The 18,837-nt window shown below is 47.5% G+C and overlaps 1 protein-coding gene across 5 annotated transcripts in view; it reads right to left on the bottom strand.

Moving 5' to 3' along the window:
• The window catches only part of hcfc1b (host cell factor C1b), a 62,224-nt gene that overhangs the window by 4,066 nt on the left and 39,321 nt on the right, over positions 1 to 18,837 (bottom strand). For all 5 annotated transcript variants that reach the window (XM_029718321.1, XM_029718324.1, XM_029718323.1 and 2 more), the window contains 7 exons: positions 17,228 to 17,379; positions 16,860 to 17,045; positions 13,418 to 13,613; positions 8,531 to 8,697; positions 2,911 to 3,339; positions 2,403 to 2,540; positions 1,264 to 1,449 (listed from right to left, as the gene is read on the bottom strand). In XM_029718321.1, coding sequence (XP_029574181.1) covers positions 1,264 to 1,449; positions 2,403 to 2,540; positions 2,911 to 3,339; positions 8,531 to 8,697; positions 13,418 to 13,613; positions 16,860 to 17,045; positions 17,228 to 17,379 — 1,454 coding nt within the window. The remainder of the gene's footprint in view (positions 1 to 1,263; positions 1,450 to 2,402; positions 2,541 to 2,910; positions 3,340 to 8,530; positions 8,698 to 13,417; positions 13,614 to 16,859; positions 17,046 to 17,227; positions 17,380 to 18,837) is intronic.

The raw sequence follows: 18,837 nt of genomic DNA, 5'->3' as shown, positions 1-18,837 counted from the left end.
ACGTTCAAAAATATGTTTTTTTAAAACGTTTGTGGTTAAATAAATTACACTGAACAAAAATATAAAAACGCAACATGCAACAACTTGAAAGATTTACAGTTCAGATAAGGAAATCAGTCAATTTAAATAAATTCATTAGGCCCTAATCTATGGATTTCACATGACTGGGAATACAGATATGCATCTGTTGGTCACAGATACCTTAAAAAAAAGGTAGGGGTGTGGATCAGAGAACCAGTCAGTATCTGGTGTGACCATTTGCCTCATGCAGAATGACACATTTCCTTCACATAGACTTGATCAGGCTGTTGATTGTGGCCTGTGGAATGTTGTCCCACTCCTCTTCAATGGCTGTGCAACGTTACTGGATATTGGGCGGGAACTGGAACACACTGTCGATCCAGAGCATCCCGAACATGCTCAACGTGTGACATGTCTGGTGAGTATGCAGGCCATGGAAGAACTGGGAGATTTTCAGCTTCCAGGAATTGTGTACAGATCATTGCGACATGGGGGCTGTGCATTATCATGCTGAAACATGAGGTGATGGTGGTGGATGAATGGCACAACAATGGACCTCAGGATCTCATCACGGTATCTCTGTGCATTCAAATTGCCATTGATAAAATGCAATTGTGTTCGTTGTCCGTAGCTTATGCCTGCCCCATACCATAACCCCACCCCCACCATGGGGCACTCTGTTCAGCAAACCACTCGCCCTCATGTAACATTTGGGTCGGGTTCGGGGTCCCGCGGACCGGTTCACACCACGACATCTTCCTGGTACAGTTGAAACCGGGATTCATCCGTGAAGAGCAGACTTCTCCAGCGTGCCAGTGGCCATCGAAGGTGAGCATTTGCCCTGGTGAGAGACCCTGGTGAGGAAGACGAGCACGCAGATGAGCTTCCCTGAGACGGTTTCTGACAGTTTGTGCAGAAATTCTTCAGTTGTGCGAAACCGCCAGTTTCATCCACTGTCTGGGGTGGCTGGTCTCAGACGATCCCGCTGGTGAAGAAGCCGGAAGTAGAGGTCCTGGGCTGGGCGTGGTTACACGTGGTCTGCGGTTATGAGGCCGGTTGGACGTACTGCCATATTCTCTAAAACGACGTTGGAGGCGGTTTATTACAAAGAAATTAATATTCAATTCTCTGGCAACAGCTCTGGTGAACATTCCTGCAGTCAGCGTGACATCTGTGGCATTGTGTTATGTGACAAATCTGCACATTACATTTTAGAGTTGTGTAAAAATGCAAATGTGTTACCTTGCTGATCTTGATAGCACAGGGAGCTCCAGGGAAGCCTGGTAGACAGGTTTTGAAGGCTGAGACCTCTGAGAAGTTCCCCCGGCCACAAGTGTTGATCCCGGCCACTCTGAATTTATAGGCCGTCCCTGGCTGGAGTTCCATCTTCTTCATCTGACTGTAGTCTGGGATCGCCCCAGAGTCATCCTACAAGAACAAGACAAGTTCAGTCACACACACACACAACGTGATTAAATTAAATTCATGTTAATTGGTAGCGTACACAGATTTGCAGATGTTATCGAAGATGCAGCTAAATGCTTGATTCTTTAACTCCAACAAAAAGCTAAATAAACCAAACTCTATGGATTCTTCGAATTCTCTCTTTTTTTCACCTCCTCAAAATATTGGATGGGAAGGTCAGAAAGGACTTGGATGTTTTCCTCCAGAGTGTTTTGAGAAGGAGAGGATGACTGAGCATGTGAAAGAGCCCTAGAAAAGCGCTATATAAACCCAATGTATCATCATAGATTCCATGGTGGCATTAGTGTGACTTCAGAATAACAGTAGCCTTGATAAGGCGTCTGCATGCTTCCCAGCAGAAACCGTTTGGAAAAGTTCTTGCATATATTATTGCAACATTTTATGAAGTTTGTTTGTTTTGGACTTCGGCGAGTTCTCTTTCCCCCTCTTCTCCCGACTGTTCGGGCACACAAAAAATGTTTGAGAGACAAGCCGAAGTTCGGAGCCGAAGTCCATGCCCCATTTGTCAGTGATTGGTCAACAGTAGGGATTCTTCAATAAAGTCGTTGTCACTCAACAAGAGACGACCCGTTTTCACGCAAATTTTTGTCACTGACAAATACTGCACTAAATATCTTTGTTAGACGTAAAATCACGACTAAGATCTCCTCTGCAAAAACATCAAAATGAATGACAGATGAGTTATTTTAAGATGAATTCTGACTATTTTGAGGAAATGTATACAGGCTACGGCATCTCAAAATGGACAAACAGTACCATCGCCGCTTTAAAAAAAAGAAAAAAAGAATTCAAGCCAAGGTCCTTTTAAGGGATTATGCGAGCACAGGCGCCAGCCGAACTGAAGCATGCTGATGCCTTTATAGGGTAGTGTGTGTGTGTGGTGTGGCGTGTCTTACGTCGACAGTGGCTTGGTCGTCAGTGGGCAGGTAGTAGTGCGTAACCACGGTGTTGGTCACCTTGACGATGCCAACGTCAAACCACTGGTTGTCTTTCTTCACCGGGGCTTTGGCCACCGCAGGAGGAGCTCCTTGCCTCTAAATAAACAATATGGGAGGATTAGAAGACAAGGTAATAATCTGGAGGATTAAAAGGTAATAATCTGGAGGATTAAAAGACAAGGTAATAATCTGGAGGATTAAAAGACAAGGTAATAATCTGGAGGATTAAAAGACAAGGTAATAATCTGGAGGATTAAAAGACAAGGTAATAATCTGGAGGATTACAAGACAAGGTAATAAACATCCTTTAACATCTATCTCTGGAAATAGGGTCAAAAATATTTTATTTTTTGACAAAATATTCTATTTATTCAGACAGTAAATCTCAAGAGGTGAACATAAATCCGAGACATCTAACAATCAATCAACAGATGACAGAAATTCTGACAAGGTTCAGTCCACTCACCCCTGCAGCAGACTCTATGCCGTTAGCCACCTCTGCCAGGGTCGCAGCTGCCTGCATTTTAGCTGGGCTGGCCACCATCATGGTCTGAGTCTTAGCTGTGCTGGCCACCATCATGGGCTGAGTCTTAGCCGGGCTGGCCACCATCATGGGCTGAGTCTTAGCCGGGCTGGCCACCATCATGGGCTGAGTCTTAGCCGGGCTGGCCACCATCATGGGCTGAGTCTTAGCCGGGCTGGCCACCATCATGGGCTGAGTCTTAGCCGGGCTGGCCACCATCATGGGCTGACTCTTAGCCGGGTTTGTCACCACCATGGTGCAGGTCGGGGCTAGCCGGGCCACAGCCTGGGTCACTGCTGCAGCCAGCTCCTGGCCGTTACTCTCTGATGCTGGGTCGTTCAGGCTGTCTGCTGGGGCCAGGCCCTCGGTGGGCTGGGTCAAATCAAACTTCATTTATATAGCACATTTCTTTAAAAAAAAATCTGTTCAAAGTGCTAAACAGAAGAAAAAGAGAGAACACCAAAACCAATCGATTTATAGATTTAATACGCAACGCTTCACCGACACGCATTGGTCCCCCGGTTCAAATGCGGGACCCCAAACTGACCCAAATGTTACATGCATCGGTCTCAAAATCAATTAAAACGTTCCGAATCACTGGTTCATATTTTTTTCCATCTGAAATTACTTTCTTTCTACCATCCAAAAAAAACGACATTTTCTGACAAAGGTGTCCTCTCCTCCAGTGTCAATCTAAACATGCAATTGGGAGCTTTATACAGTCCTTATACTGGTTTCTACTTAACTGGGAGCTTGCTACAGCCCTTCTTATGCTGGTTTCTACTTAATTAACTTCTTTGGGATCTGGGGGCAGTATTGAGTAGCTTGGATGAATAAGGTGCCCAGAGTAAACTGCCTGCTACTCAGGCCCAGAAGCTAGGATATGCATATTATTAGTAGATTTGGATAGAAACCACTGAAGTTTCTAAAACTGTTTGAATGATGTCTGTGAGTATAACAGAACTCATATGGCAGGCAAAAAGCTGAGAAAAATCCAACCAGGAAGTGGGAAATCTGAGGTTTGTAGTTTTTCAAGTGATTGCCTATCCAATATACAGTGTCTGTGGGGTCAGATTGCACTTCCTAAGGCTTCCACTAGATGTCAACAGTCTTTAGAACGTTGTTTCAGGCTTCTACTGTGAATGGGGAGAGAATAAGAGCTATTGGAATCAGGTGTCTGGAAAAATGGCATGAGCTCAGTCATGCGAGCGGCCGTGAGAGCGAGCCGAGTTCCTTTTCATTTCTGAAGACAAAGGAATTGTCCGGTTGGAATATTATTGAAGATGTATGATAAAAACATCCTAAAGATTGATTCTACACATCGTTTGACATGTTTCTACAAACTAATGCAACTTTGACATTTCGTCTGGACTTAGTGCAAGCGCCTTCTGCATTTGGAATAGTGAGTGAACTGAACTCGAACAAAAAGGAGGAATTTGGACATAAATATGGACTTTATCGAAACAAAAATGAACATTTATTGTGGAACTGGGATCCCTGGGAGTGCATTCCGATGAAGATCAAAGGTAAGTGAATATTTATAATGCTATTTCTGACTTCTGTTGACTCCAACATGGCGGGTATCTGTATGGCTTGTTTTGCTGGCTGAGCGCTGTACTCAGATTATCGCATGGTGTGCTTTTCCCGTAAAGCTTTTTTGAAATCTGACACACCGTTGCATTTTTATTTTTTTAGATATACAGGGTAAAGTTGATTATTTCATAACGAAGACAGCAATCACGTTTGCTACCCTTCACTGCATGGTTGAAGCAGTTGGGGGTCTCAGGCTCTGCACACTCCTGGATTGCATCATACCTGGCAGGTCTCTCCTACCAGGTGGCGTGGAGAGGATCTGTTCTTGCATCATATACTCTCATTACTGGTGTCCCCCAGGGTTCAGTTCTAGACCCTCTCCTCTTCTCTCTATACACCAAGTCACCAGGCTCCGTCATATCCTCACATGGTCTCTCCTATCACTGCTATGAGGATGGACCTCTCCTCTTCTCTCTATACACCAAATCACTCAACTGTCATATCCTCACATGGTCTCTCCTATCACTGCTAAGAGGATGACACTCAACTACTCGTCTCCTTCCCCCCTTCTGACACCGCGGTGGCGACACGCATCTCTGTGCGCCAGGCAGATAGCTCAGCTTGGATGTCGGCCCCACCACCTCAACAAAACCGAGCTGTTCTTCCTCCCAGGGAAGGCCTGTCCGCTCCAAGACCTCTCCATCACGGTTGACAACTCCACGGTGTCGCCCTCCCAGAGTGCAAAGAACCTTGATGTGACCCTGGACCACACCCTGTCGTTCTCCGTAAACATGAAAGCAGTGACTCGCTCCTGCAGGTTCATGCTCTACAACGTCCGTAGGGTACAACCTTTTCCTCACACAGGAAGTGACGCAGGTCCTAATCCAGGAATTTGTAATCTCCTGTCTGGGCTACTGCAAGTCTCTGTTCGCCCAGTTCCCCTCTTGTGTCATCAAACCCCTTCAATTTATCCAGAAAGCAGCAGCCCGCCTGGTGTTCAACCTTCATAAGCTCTACCATATCACCTGGCTCCTGCGCACCCTCCACTGGCTTCCAGTCGAAGATTGCATCATCTTCAAGACCCTTGCCTATGGAGACCCAGGTGCTTGCCAATGGAGCAGCAAGGGGAACTGCCCCTCCTTAACCTGTTTGGGGTAGGGGGCAGTATTGAGAATTTTGGAAAAAATATGTTCCCATTTTTAACTGCCTCCTACACCAACTCAGAAGCTAGAATATGCATATTATTGTTCAGGTTTGGATAGAAAACACTCTGAATTTTCTAAAACTGTTTGAATGGTGTCTGTGAGTATAACAGAACTCCTATGGCAGGCAAAAACCTGACAAGGCTTCAAGCAGGAAGTACCCTGTCTGACAAGGAGTCGTGCGTCTTACCTCTTTTTATTGAAAAGTAAGGATCTTAGCTGTAACGTGACAATTCCCAGGGCTCCAATAGGCTCTCAGAGCCCGCGAAAACCCTGAAGGTTTACGAGGGAGCCTCAGGTTGAAACATATTATCGCCTTTTGTAAGTGGCTGCTCGGAGGACCTTTCAATGATGCGCGTGCATGAGTCGCTTCTGAGGAGAAATTTTATTCGGCTGTTTAGGCTCAATGCATACTCCCGGTCGGAATATTAACACTTCTCTACGACATAAATGGCATAAAAATTGGTTTTAAACAGCGGTTGACATGCTTCGAAGTACGGTAATGGAATATTTAGACATTTTTGACAAGCCAACGCGCCATGCGCGGGACCGTGAGGAAGCATTCTGATAGTGTCTAGAACTCACGAACAAAACGTCGCTGTTGGAATATAACGATGGATTATTTGGGACCAAACCAACATTTGTTATTGAAGTAGAAGTCCTGGCAGTGTATTCTGATGAAGAACAAGCAAGGTAAGAACATTTTTCTTATAGGAAATGTGATTTTGGTGGAGGCTGAACTGGGTGGGTATCTAAATAGCTAGCCCTGTAATGCCGGGCTATGTACTTAGATTATTGCAAAATGTGCTTCATCCGAAAAGCTATTTTAAAATCGGACATATCGAGTGCATAGAGGGGTAATGTATCTATAATTCTTAAAATAATTGTTATGCTTTTTGTGAACGTTTATCGTGAGTAATTTAGCAAACTGTTAGTAAATTCACCGGAAGTTTGCGGTGGTTATGCTTTTTCTGAACGTCACATGCTAATGTAAAAAGCTGGTTTTTGATATAAATATGAACTTGATTGAACAGACATGCATGTATTGTATAACACAATGTCCTAGGTGTGTCATCTGATGAAGATCATAAAAGGTTAGTGCTGCATTTAGCTGTGGTTTGGGTTTATGTGACATGATATGCTAGCTTGAAAAATGGGTGTCAGATTTTTTTCTGGCTGGGTACTCTGCTAACATAATCTAATGTTTTGCTTTTGTTGTAAAGCCTTTTTGAAATCGGACAGTGGGGTTAGATTAACGAGATTCTTGTCTTTAAATAGCTGTGAAATAGTCATATGTTTGAGAAATTGAAGTTATAGCATTTCTAACGATTCAAAAATCGCGCCACTGGATTGAAGTGGCTGTTACGTAGGTGGGACGAAATCGTCCCACATACCCCAGAGAGGTTAAGGGGCTATGCTCAAACCCTACATCCCAACCCTTGCACTCCGTTCTGCCACCTCTGGTCTCTTGATCCTCCCACCCCTATAGCAGGGCAGCTCCCGCTCAGCCCAGTCAAAACTCTTCTCTGTCCTGGCAACCCACCACCTCTACCACCTCCCCACCACCACTACCTCCCCACCACCACTACCTCCCCACCACCACTACCTCCCCACCACCACTACCTACTAGCACTGATGTTGCTGAGTAATACTTTGAGAGAAAATGTACTTGATATGATTGTAATGCGTCGTGTCACCTAGCTATCTTACGACGAAGGCAGTAATTACGTCTAGATAAGAGCGCCTGCTAAATGACTACGACGAACGCAGTACCGTAAATTCCGGACTATAAGCCGCAACTTTTTTTTCCCAGGCTTTGAACCTCGCGGCTTAAACAATGACGCGGGTAATATGGATTTTTCCCGCTTTCAAATTTTTTTTCTCCCAAAAAACACATTCTGTGACGTGCTCAGTTTTTTGCCGGCATGAAGCTTTCATTAGACCAATGAAATTGCCGAACGGGTTAAGGTCAAACAACTTTTTGGTTTACTGTTTAGATTAAATTGAGCGCTCTCAAACTTCCCATCATTCTGATTACGGTAGTCATTTTGTCACCCTCATCATGGCAAAGACACGGAGAAATGCATATGATGCAGCTTTCAAGTTGAAGGCGATTGATCTGGCTGTTGGAAAAGGAAATAGAGCTGCTGCACGGGAGCTTGGTCTTAATGAGTCGCTGATAAGACGTTGGAAACAGCAGCGTGAGGAATTGACTCAGTTCAAAAAGACAACTAAAGCTTACTGCTAATTTTTTGTTACAAGCCGTGTTTTGTTAAAGCCTATTTATTTTTGTTACAAGCCGTGTTTCGTTAAAGCCTATTTATTTTTGTTACAAGCCGTGTTTCGTTAAAGCCTGTGTAAAGTTAATTTGTTTCAATGTACCGGTAGGTACCTGCGGCTTATAGACATGTACGACGAACGCAGTAATTACGTCTCTAGATAAGAGCGCCTGCTAAATGACTATGACGAACTGTAAGAGAAGCTCATTCAAGTCCGTCAACTTCCAAATGGTTTAAAACCATTCCATGATGAGGGGTGACATCCATTGCCGTGCTAGCTAGCTATCTAGCTAGCTATCTAGCTAGCTATCTAGCTAGCTATCTAGCTAGCTATATCTTAGAATGGAAAATGAATGTGTTTACGTAACAAACTTTAGTGAATCGAACCGTTCCTCTAATCAAACAATCTCTCTGAATCGTTTCAAATTAAAAAGGTATGGTTCAAGAGTCTACATACCTAGATACGCATCGAAAATCATCTTGAAAATGAAACGAAGACAGACAGTTCAGACAGACAGATGAAGAAAGCAAAACAAACAGTGGACTGACCTGGTTGTGCTGTGCTGCTGCTGCTGCTGCCGCCGCCGCCTGAGCCAGGGCCTGGGCTTCCTGTAGCTGCTGTTGTTGTTGAACCAGGGCTGCCAGTTCAGCCTGAGTCAACACAATGGGGATGGTGGTGGTTTGATGCTGGCCCTCCTGGCCACTGTCTCCTTCATCTGGAGGAGGGGGGGGGGGGGGGGGAGACTTGTTACAATCTACCAAACTACTAACTAGGGCTGGGTGATAAATCTATTAATGCGAATGTATGTTTTTGCACGATATTCCAAAGGCCAGTACTGCAGGAATATTTTTTATTTTATTTTAACGAGTTAAGTCTGCTTGTTCTCATTTTGGCATCATCTCCTTCTGTGCAATGACTATAGGCTGTACCTTCCAATGTAGACACACACACACACACACACACACACACACACACACCAAAGATGAGATCACATTCCTCTGACAAGCGGTTTCAACTCACCATTTGCATTTGAGGTTCGGTCCAACAGAAAAATCAGTCATATTGAACTGCAATGCATTGAGACATTTTATTTACTCTAAAAGAGATGTTCAACTGACTACCGATACCATTTTATGTTTCAACTCATGGAATTATGCGCAGAGCAGACACTACTAAAACGGGAGTATAAATGAACATTGAATCTGGAAAATCAGTTTGTTGCGCGCGACATTGCAGTACCACGTAACGCTAGCAGCATTTTAACCAAATACCATTACGCTAGCCGCCTGGTCAGCGTCCGCACGCCCGCCGCCTGGTCCGCGTCCGCACGCCCGCCGCCTGGTCCGCGTCCGCACGCCCGCCGCCTGGTCCGCACGCCCGCCGCCTGGTCCGCGTCCGCCTGTCTATAGCCGTCACCCAGTTCCTGTCGTGTCCGTCTACGGCCGTCACCCAGTTCCCGTCTACGGCCGTCACCCAGTTCCCGTCTACGGCCGTCACCCAGTTCCTGTCGTGTCCGTCCCCCAGTTCCTGTGGTGTCCGTCTACAGCCGTCACCCAGTTCCCGTCTACAGCCGCCACCAAGTTCCTGTCGTGTCCGTCTACGGCCGCCACCAAGTTCCTGTCGTGTCCGTCTACGGCCGTCCCCCAGTTCCTGTCGTGTCCGTCTACGGCCGTCACCCAGTTCCCGTCTACGGCCGTCACCCAGTTCCCGTCTACGGCCGTCACCCAGTTCCTGTCGTGTCCGTCCCCCAGTTCCTGTGGTGTCCGTCTACAGCCGTCACCCAGTTCCCGTCTACAGCCGCCACCAAGTTCCTGTCGTGTCCGTCTACGGCCGCCACCAAGTTCCTGTCGTGTCCGTCTACGGCCGTCCCCCAGTTCCTGTCGTGTCCGTCTACGGCCGCCACCAAGTTCCTGTCGTGTCCGTCTACGGCCGTCCCCCAGTTCCCGTCTACGGCCGTCCCCCAGTTCCCGTCTACGGCCGTCCCCCAGTTCCCGTCTACGGCCGTCCCCCAGTTCCCGTCTACGGCCGTCCCCCAGTTCCCGTCTACGGCCGTCCCCCAGTTCCCGTCGTGTCCGTCTACGGCCGTCCCCCAGTTCCCGTCGTGTCCGTCTACGGCCGTCCCCCAGTTCCCGTCGTGTCCGTCTACGGCCGTCCCCCAGTTCCCGTCGTGTCCGTCTACGGCCGTCCCCCAGTTCCCGTCTACGGCCGCCCCCCAGTTCCCGTCTACGGCCGCCCCCCAGTTCCCGTCTACGGCCGCCCCCCAGTTCCCGTCTACGGCCGCCCCCCAGTTCCCGTCTACGGCCGCCCCCCAGTTCCCGTCTACGGCCGCCCCCCAGTTCCCGTCTACGGCCGCCCCCCAGTTCCCGTCTACGGCCGCCCCCCAGTTCCTGTGGTGTCCGTCTACGGCCGCCCCCCAGTTCCTGTGGTGTCCGTCTACGGCCGTCCCCCAGTTCCTGTGGTGTCCGTCTACGGCCGTCCCCCAGTTCGGCCGTCCCCCAGTTCCCGTCTACGGCCGTCCCCCAGTTCCCGTCTGCGGCCGTCCCCCAGGTCCCGTCTGCGGCCGTCCCCCAGGTCCCGTCTGCGGCCGTCCCCCAGTTCCTGTCGTGTCCGTCTACGGCCGTCCCCCAGTTCCTGTCGTGTCCGTCTACGGCCGTCCCCCAGTTCCTGTCGTGTCCGTCTACGGCCGTCCCCCAGTTCCTGTCGTGTCCGTCCCCCAGTTCCTGTCGTGTCCGTCTACGGCCGTCCCCCAGTTCCTGTCGTGTCCGTCTACGGCCGTCCCCCAGTTCCTGTCGTGTCCGTCTACGGCCGTCCCCCAGTTCCTGTCGTGTCCGTCTACGGCCGTCCCCCAGTTCCTGTCGTGTCCGTCTACGGCCGTCCCCCAGTTCCTGTCGTGTCCGTCTACGGCCGTCCCCCCGTTCCTGTCGTGTCCGTCTACGGCCGTCCCCCAGTTCCTGTCGTGTCCGTCTACGGCCGTCCCCCAGTTCCTGTCGTGTCCGTCTACGGCCGTCCCCCAGTTCCTGTCGTGTCCGTCTACGGCCATAATAATAATTTAGCTCTTTATTTAACCATTTTACATATAAAACCTTATTTGTTCTTAGAAAATGGTGAATAACTCACCACAGGTTAATGAGAAGGGTGTGCTTGAAAGGATGCACATAACTCTGCAATGTTGGGTTGTATTGGAGAGAGTCTCAGTCTTAAACCATTTTCCACACACAGCCTGTGCCTGTATTTAGTTTTCATGCTAATGAGGGCCGAGAATCCACTCTCACATAGGTACGTGGTTGCAAAGGGCATCAGTGTCTTAACAGCGCGATTTGCCAAGGCAGGATACTCTGAGCGCAGCCCAATCCAGAAATCTGGCAGTGGCTTCTGATTAAATTTTCACAGAACCTCCAACTTATTAAATCATAACCTCAATTTTGTCCCGCACATTGAACATAGTTCAATGTGGGGCGGCAGGGTAGCCTAGTGGTTAGAGCATTGGGCAAGTAACCGAAAGGTTGCTGGATCGAATCCCCGAGCTGACAAGGTAAAAATCTATCGTTCTGCCCCTGAACAGGGCAGTTAACCCACTGTTCCTAGGCCATCATTGTAAATAAGAATTTGTTCCTACCTGACTTGCCTAGTTAAATAAAGGTTAAAAGTTGCGGAGAGTCCCTGTAATCCTAGATTAAGATCATTCAGTCGAGAAATAGGCTAGTCGCGTGAGAAACTTGTCATCATGCAAGCGGTCAGACAAGTGAACATTATGGTCAGTAAAGAAAACTTTAAGCTCGTCTCTCAATTCAAAAATAAAACTTGTCAATACTTTGCCCCTTGATAACCAGTGCTCTTATGTATGTTGTAAAAGCGTAACATAAGTCGCTGCCCCATATCATTGCATAATGCAGAAAACACACAAGAGTTCAGGGGCCTTGCTTTAACAAAGTTAACCATTTTCACTGTAGTGTCCAAAACGTCTTTCAAGCTGTCAGGCATTCCCTTGGCAGCAAGAGCCTCTCGGTGGATGCTGCAGTGAACCCAAGTGGCGTCGGGAGCAACTGCTTGCACGCGCGTTACCACTCCACTATGTCTCCCTGTCATGGCGTTTGCTCCATCAGTACAGATACCAACATGAGCAGCAGCTACGTTTGGCTACATACGGTACCGTTAGTAGAATACGAGAGAGTAAGAGAGAGTAATGGTTAATGTGATTGGATGTTAATTATGTGACTAGGCTATCTGTATTTGACATTGTGTTGTTATTTCGCTGAACACTAGATGGTTTCATTTTATTTTTGGCAGTGAAACGAGGCTACTCAGACAAGAGAGAGAAAAACTCACCCAAATGTACAGCCCCATTGGAAAATATAAATGGACAGTTATATATATATATATATATATTTTTTTTTAACGTGCATCACATTTTTATTTGGCGTACCCCCGACAGCATTGTGGGTACCCGTACCCCAGTTTGGGAATACCTGATCTACAGTATGACCAGGACTGTCTGTGTAGTCTGTAGTACAGCCTGTATGACCAGGACGAGGACTCTCTGTGTAGTCTGTAGTACAGCCTGTATGACCAGGACCAGGGCTGTCTGTGTAGTCTGTAGTACAGCCTGTATGACCAGGACCAGGACTGTCTGTAGTACAGCCTGTATGACCAGGACCAGGGCTGTCTGTGTAGTCTGTAGTACAGCCTGTATGACCAGGACCAGGGCTGTCTGTGTAGTCTGTAGTACAGCCTGTATGACCAGGACGAGGGCTGTTTGTGTAGTCTGTAGTACAGCCTGTATGACCAGGACCAGGACTGTCTGTGTAGTCTGTAGTACAGCCTGTATGACCAGGACGAGGACTGTCTGTGTAGTCTGTAGTACAGCCTGTATGACCAGGACCAGGGCTGTCTGTGTAGTCTGTAGTACAGCCTGTATGACCAGGACGAGGGCTGTCTGTGTAGTCTATAGTACAGCCTGTATGACCAGGACTGTCTGTGTAGTCTGTAGTACAGCCTGTATGACCAGGACCAGGGCTGTCTGTGTAGTCTGTAGTACAGCCTGTATGACCAGGACCAGGGCTGTGTGTGTAGTCTGTAGTACAGCCTGTATGACCAGGACGAGGACTCTCTGTGTAGTCTGTAGTACAGCCTGTATGACCAGGACGAGGACTGTCTGTGTAGTCTGTTGTACAGCCTGTATGACCAGGACCAGGACTGTCTGTAGTACAGCCTGTATGACCAGGACGAGGGCTGTCTGTGTAGTCTGTAGTACAGCCTGTATGACCAGGACTGTCTGTGTAGTCTGTAGTACAGCCTGTATGACCAGGACCAGGACTGTCTGTGTAGTCTATAGTACAGCCTGTATGACCAGGACCAGTGTTGTCTGTGTAGTCTGTAGTACAGCCTGTATGACCAGGACCAGGGCTGTGTGTGTGTGTGTGTGTGTCTCTACTCACTCATGACAGCGTGCTGTGCGGCCTGCAGGACAGCCTGTATGGCCATGGCCTGGGCGTTAGCCTCCTCGGCAGCAGCGTGTTGTGCCGCCTCCTCGGCAGCAGCGGTAACAGCCAGCTCCTCGGGGGTTAAACCTGTCACCATCAGGGTCTGCTGGCCCCCCGAGCCACCTTCAGACATCAGCTCCGCAGGCAGGCCCTAGAGGCAAAGAAGAAAAGAATGAAAAAATATATTTTTTTCCCCCCCAATGTTACTAAAAATGTTTTGTTTCGCACACACAATTCAGTCGCTCATGTGTTGCTAGGAGTAAACAGCGTTTCATTCTGTGGCCTTTTCCCAAGACATGACAGTGGCCCTGTGGGATGGTGGTCCCCTTCTGTGAGTGTGTGTTGCACTGTATGTATATACACAGTACCAGTCAAAAGTTTGGACACAGCTACTCATTCAAAAGGGGTTTTCTTTATTTGTAAACTTGTCTACATTGTAGAATAATAGTGAAGACATCAAAACTATGTAATAAACACATATGGAATCATGTAGTAACCAAAAAAAAAAAAAAAAAGTGTTAAACAAATCAAAATATATTTTATATTTGCGATTCTTCAAAGTAGCCACCCTTTGCCTTGATGACAGCTTTGCACGCTCTTGGCATTCTCTCAACCAGCTTCACCTGGAATGCTTTTCCAACAATCTTGAAGGAGTTCCCACATATGCTGAGCACTTGTTGTCTGCTTTTCCTTCACTCTGCGGTCCATCTCATCCCAAACCATCCCAATTGGGTTGAGGTTGGGTGATTGTGGAGGCCAGGTCATCTGATGCAGCACTCCATCACTCTCCTTCTTGGTCAAATAGCCCTTACACAGCGTGGTGTGTTGGGTCATTGTCCTGTTGAAAAACAAATGATCGTCCCACTAAGCCCAAACCAGATGGGATGGCGTATCACTGCAGAATGCTGTGGTAGCCAAGCTGGTTAAGTGTGCCTTGAATTCTAAATGTGTCACCAGCAAAGCACCCCACACCATCACACCTCCTCCTCCATGCTTCACGATGGGAACCACGCATGCGGAGATCATCTGTTGACATACTATGCGTGCCACAAAGACAGAGGTTGGAACAAAAAAAGTGGACCAAAGGACAGATTTCCACCGGTCTAATATCCATTGCTCATATTTCTTGGCCCAAGCAAGTCTCTTCTTATTGGTGTCCTTTAGTAGTGGTTTCTTTGCCGCAATCAACCATGAAGGCCTGATTCACACAGTCTCTTCTGAACAGTTGATGTTTAGATGTGTCTGTTACTTGAACTCTGTGAAACATTTATTTTGGGCTGCAATTTCTGAGGCTGGTAACTCTAATGAACTTGTCCTCTGCAGCAGAGGTAACTCTGGGTCTTCCATTCCTGTGGCGGTCCTCATGAGAGCCAGTTTCATTATAGCCCTTGAAAGTTTTTGCGACTGCACTTCTTCAAAGTTCTTGAAATGTTCCGTATTGACTGACCTTCATGTCTTAAAGTAATGATGGACTGTCATTTCTCATTGCTTATTTGAGATGTTCTTGTCAAAATATGGACTTGGTCTTTTACCAAAAAGGGATTCTTCTATAGACCACCCCCTATCTTGTCACAACACAACTGATTGGCTCAAATGCATTAAGGAAAGACAAGGCACACCTGTTAATTGAAATGCATTCCAGGTGACTACCTCATGAAGCTGGTTGAGAGAATGCCAAGAGTGTGCAAAGCTGTCAAGGCAAAGGGCTACTTTGAAGAAACTCAAATATAAAACAAATCAAAATTTATTTTAACACTTTTTTAGTTACTACATGATTCCATATGTGTTATTTCATAGTTTTGATGTCTTCACTATTAACCTGTTGGGGCTAGGGGGCAGCATTGAGAATTTTGGAAAAAATATGTTCCCATTTTTAACTGCCTCCTACACCAACTCAGAAGCTAGAATATGCATATTATTGTTCAGGTTTGGATAGAAAACACCCTAAAGTTTCTAAAACTGTTTGAATGGTGTCTGTGAGTATAACAGAACTCCTATGGCAGGCAAAAACCTGACAAGGTTTCATGCAGGAAGTACCCTGTCTGACAAGGAGTCGTGCGTCTTGCATCTGTTTATTGAAGAGTAAGGATCTTAGCTGTAACGTGACAATTCCTAGGGCTCCAATAGGCTCTCAGAACCCGGGAAAAACAGGAATGATGACGAGGCGGCCTCTGGCTGAAACACATTATCGCCTTTTCCAAGTGTCCGATTAGGTGTCAATGCAATGAGGCGCGTGCACGATTCGCCCCCGTGGAAAAATTTCAGTCGGCTGTTTAGGCTCATTGCAGATTCCCGGTCGGAATATTATCGCTTTTCTACGAGATAAATGGCATAAAAATTGGTTTTAAACAGCGGTTGACATGCTTCGAAGTACGGTAATGGAATATTTAGACATTTTTTGTCACGCCATGCGCAATGCTCGTGACCGTGATTTAGTATTCTGATAGTGTCTAGAACTCACGAACACAACGCCGCTGTTGGAACATAACGATGGATTATTTTGGACCAAACCAACATTTGTTATTGAAGTACAAGTCCTGTGAGTGCATTCTGACGAAGAACAAGAAAGGTAATAACATTTTTCTTATAGGAAATGTGATTTTGATGAAGGCTAATCTTGCCGGGTGTCTAAATAGCTAGCCCGTGATGGCTGGCCTATGTACTTAGAATATTGAAAAATGTGCTTCATCCGAAAAGCTATTTTAAAATCGGACATATCGAGTGTATAGAGGAGTAATATATCTATAATTCTTAAAATAATTGTTATGCTTTTTGTGAACGTTTATCGTGAGTAATTTAGCAAACTGTTAGTAAATACCCCGGAAGTTTGCGGGGGGTATGCTTTTTCTGAACGTCACATGCTAATGTAAAAAGCTGTTTTTTGATATAAATATGAACTTGATTGAACAGACATGCATGTATTGTATAACATAATGTCCTAGGTGTGTCATCTGATGAAGATCATAAAAGGTTAGTGCTGCATTTAGCTGTGGTTTGGGTTTATGTGACATGATATGCTAGCTTGAAAAATGGGTGTCTGATTATTTCTGGCTGGGTACTCTCCTGACATAATCTAATGTTTTGCTTTCGTTGTAAAGCCTTTTTGAAATTGGACAGTGTGGTTAGATTAACGAGATTCTTGTCTTTAAATAGCTGTAAAATAGTCATATGTTTGAGAAATTGAAGTAATAGTATTTCAAACGATTCAAAAATCGCGCCACTGGATTGAAGTGGCTGTTACGTAGGTGGGACGAATTCGTCCCACATGCGCCAGACAGGTTAATCTACAATGTAGAAATTAGTAAAAATAAAGAAAAACCCTGGAATGAGCAGGTGTGTCCAAACGTTTGACAGGTAATTATATATATATATATATAAAAATAACTATGTATTGTACCTCCTGCTCCCCCTGGTTCTGTTCCTCCATGCCCTCCACATGGACCTGTATCCCAGCTGCAGCAGCCTCCTCCAGGGTCACGACCCTCACCGTGCCCTCTGGGAGACAGTCGGTCTGCATGGCCTCCTCTCCCTCTATACATGCCGCCACCATCGCCTCAGACGACCCAGACATCGACGAGATCTCCTGGTGGAAGGAAGGGTCGGGGACAGTAAAGGGGGTCGGGGACAGAAAAGGGTTGAATGGCCAAAAGTAAAATGATCCCAAAAATAAACATGCCGTACTGCAGTGACTATCTGAACCAGCTAACCACAAGAGAGTAGACACTATAAGAGCCTTGTGTGTGTGTGTGTGTGTGTGGCCCTTACAGGTACGGAGGGTCCAGGTGTGGGTGTGGACTGGGTAACCGTGGTAACTGCTCGACCAGACGCCACCACGGCGCTGGACTCTGTGGTTACCGAGGACGACGAGGGAGCCTCTGTAGTTCCGTTGTCTCCCTGTGTCGAGTCACCAGGCTGGGCTGGAGGGAGGAGAGACGTCACACAATTAAGACCAAAACATCCCGACAAAAACGTCCCGACACCGAGACCAAAACGTCCCGACACCGAGACCAAAACGTCCCGACACCGAGACCAAAACGTCCCGACACGGAGACCAAAACGTCCCGACACGGAGACCAAAACGTCCCGACACGGAGACCAAAACGTCCCGACACGGAGACCAAAACGTCCCGACACGGAGACCAAAACGTCCCGACACGGAGACCAAAACGTCCCGAACCAAAACCTCCCGACCAAAACGTCCCGACACGGTGACCAAAACATCCCGAACCAAAACGTCCCGACACCGAGACCAAAACGTCCCAACACGGAGACCAAAACGTCCCGACACGGAGACCAAAACGTCCCGACACGGAGACCAAAACGTCCCGACACGGAGACCAAAACGTCCCGACACGGAGACCAAAACGTCCCGACACGGAGACCAAAACATCCCGACACGGAGACCAAAACGTCCCGAACCAAAACGTCCCGACACGGTGACCAAAACATCCCGAACCAAAACGTCCCGACACCGAGACCAAAACGTCCCGACACGGAGACCAAAACGTCCCGACACGGAGACCAAAACGTCCCGACACGGAGACCAAAACGTCCCGACACGGAGACCAAAACGTCCCGAACCAAAACGTCCCGAACAAAAACATCCCGACACGGAGACCAAAACATCCCGACACGGAGACCAAAACATCCCGAACCAAAACATCCCGACACGGAGACCAAAACATCCCGAACCAAAACATCCCGACACGGAGACCAAAACATCCCGAACCAAAACATCCCGACACGGAGACCAAAACATCCCGACACGGAGACCAAAACATCCCGACACGGAGACCAAAACGTCCCGAACCAAAACGTCCCGACACGGAGACCAAAACGTCCCGACACGGAGACCAAAACGTCCCGACACGGAGACCAAAACATCCCGAACCAAAACATCCCGACACGGAGACCAAAACATCCCGAACCAAAACATCCCGACACGGAGACCAAAACATCCCGAACCAAAACATCCCGACACGGAGACCAAAACATCCCGACACGGAGACCAAAACATCCCGACACGGAGACCAAAACATCCCGAACCAAAACGTCCCGACACGGAGACCAAAACATCCCGACACGGAGACCAAAACGTCCCGACACGGAGACCAAAACATCCCGACACGGAGACCAAAACATCCCGACACGGACACCAAAACATCCCGACACGGACACCAAAACATCCCGACACGGACACCAAAACATCCCGAACCAAAACATCCCGACACGGAGACCAAAACATCCCGACACGGAGACCAAAACATCCCGAACCAAAACGTCCCGACACGGAGACCAAAACGTCCCGACACGGAGACCAAAACATCCCGAACCAAAACGTCCCGACACGGAGACCAAAACGTCCCGACACGGAG

The sequence above is a fragment of the Salmo trutta genome, chromosome 28, assembly GCF_901001165.1.
Source record: "Salmo trutta chromosome 28, fSalTru1.1, whole genome shotgun sequence".
Taxonomy (NCBI): domain Eukaryota; kingdom Metazoa; phylum Chordata; class Actinopteri; order Salmoniformes; family Salmonidae; genus Salmo; species Salmo trutta.
The sequence above is the reverse complement of the archived record's forward strand: the minus strand, read 5'-3'. Positions and strand labels throughout refer to the sequence as shown.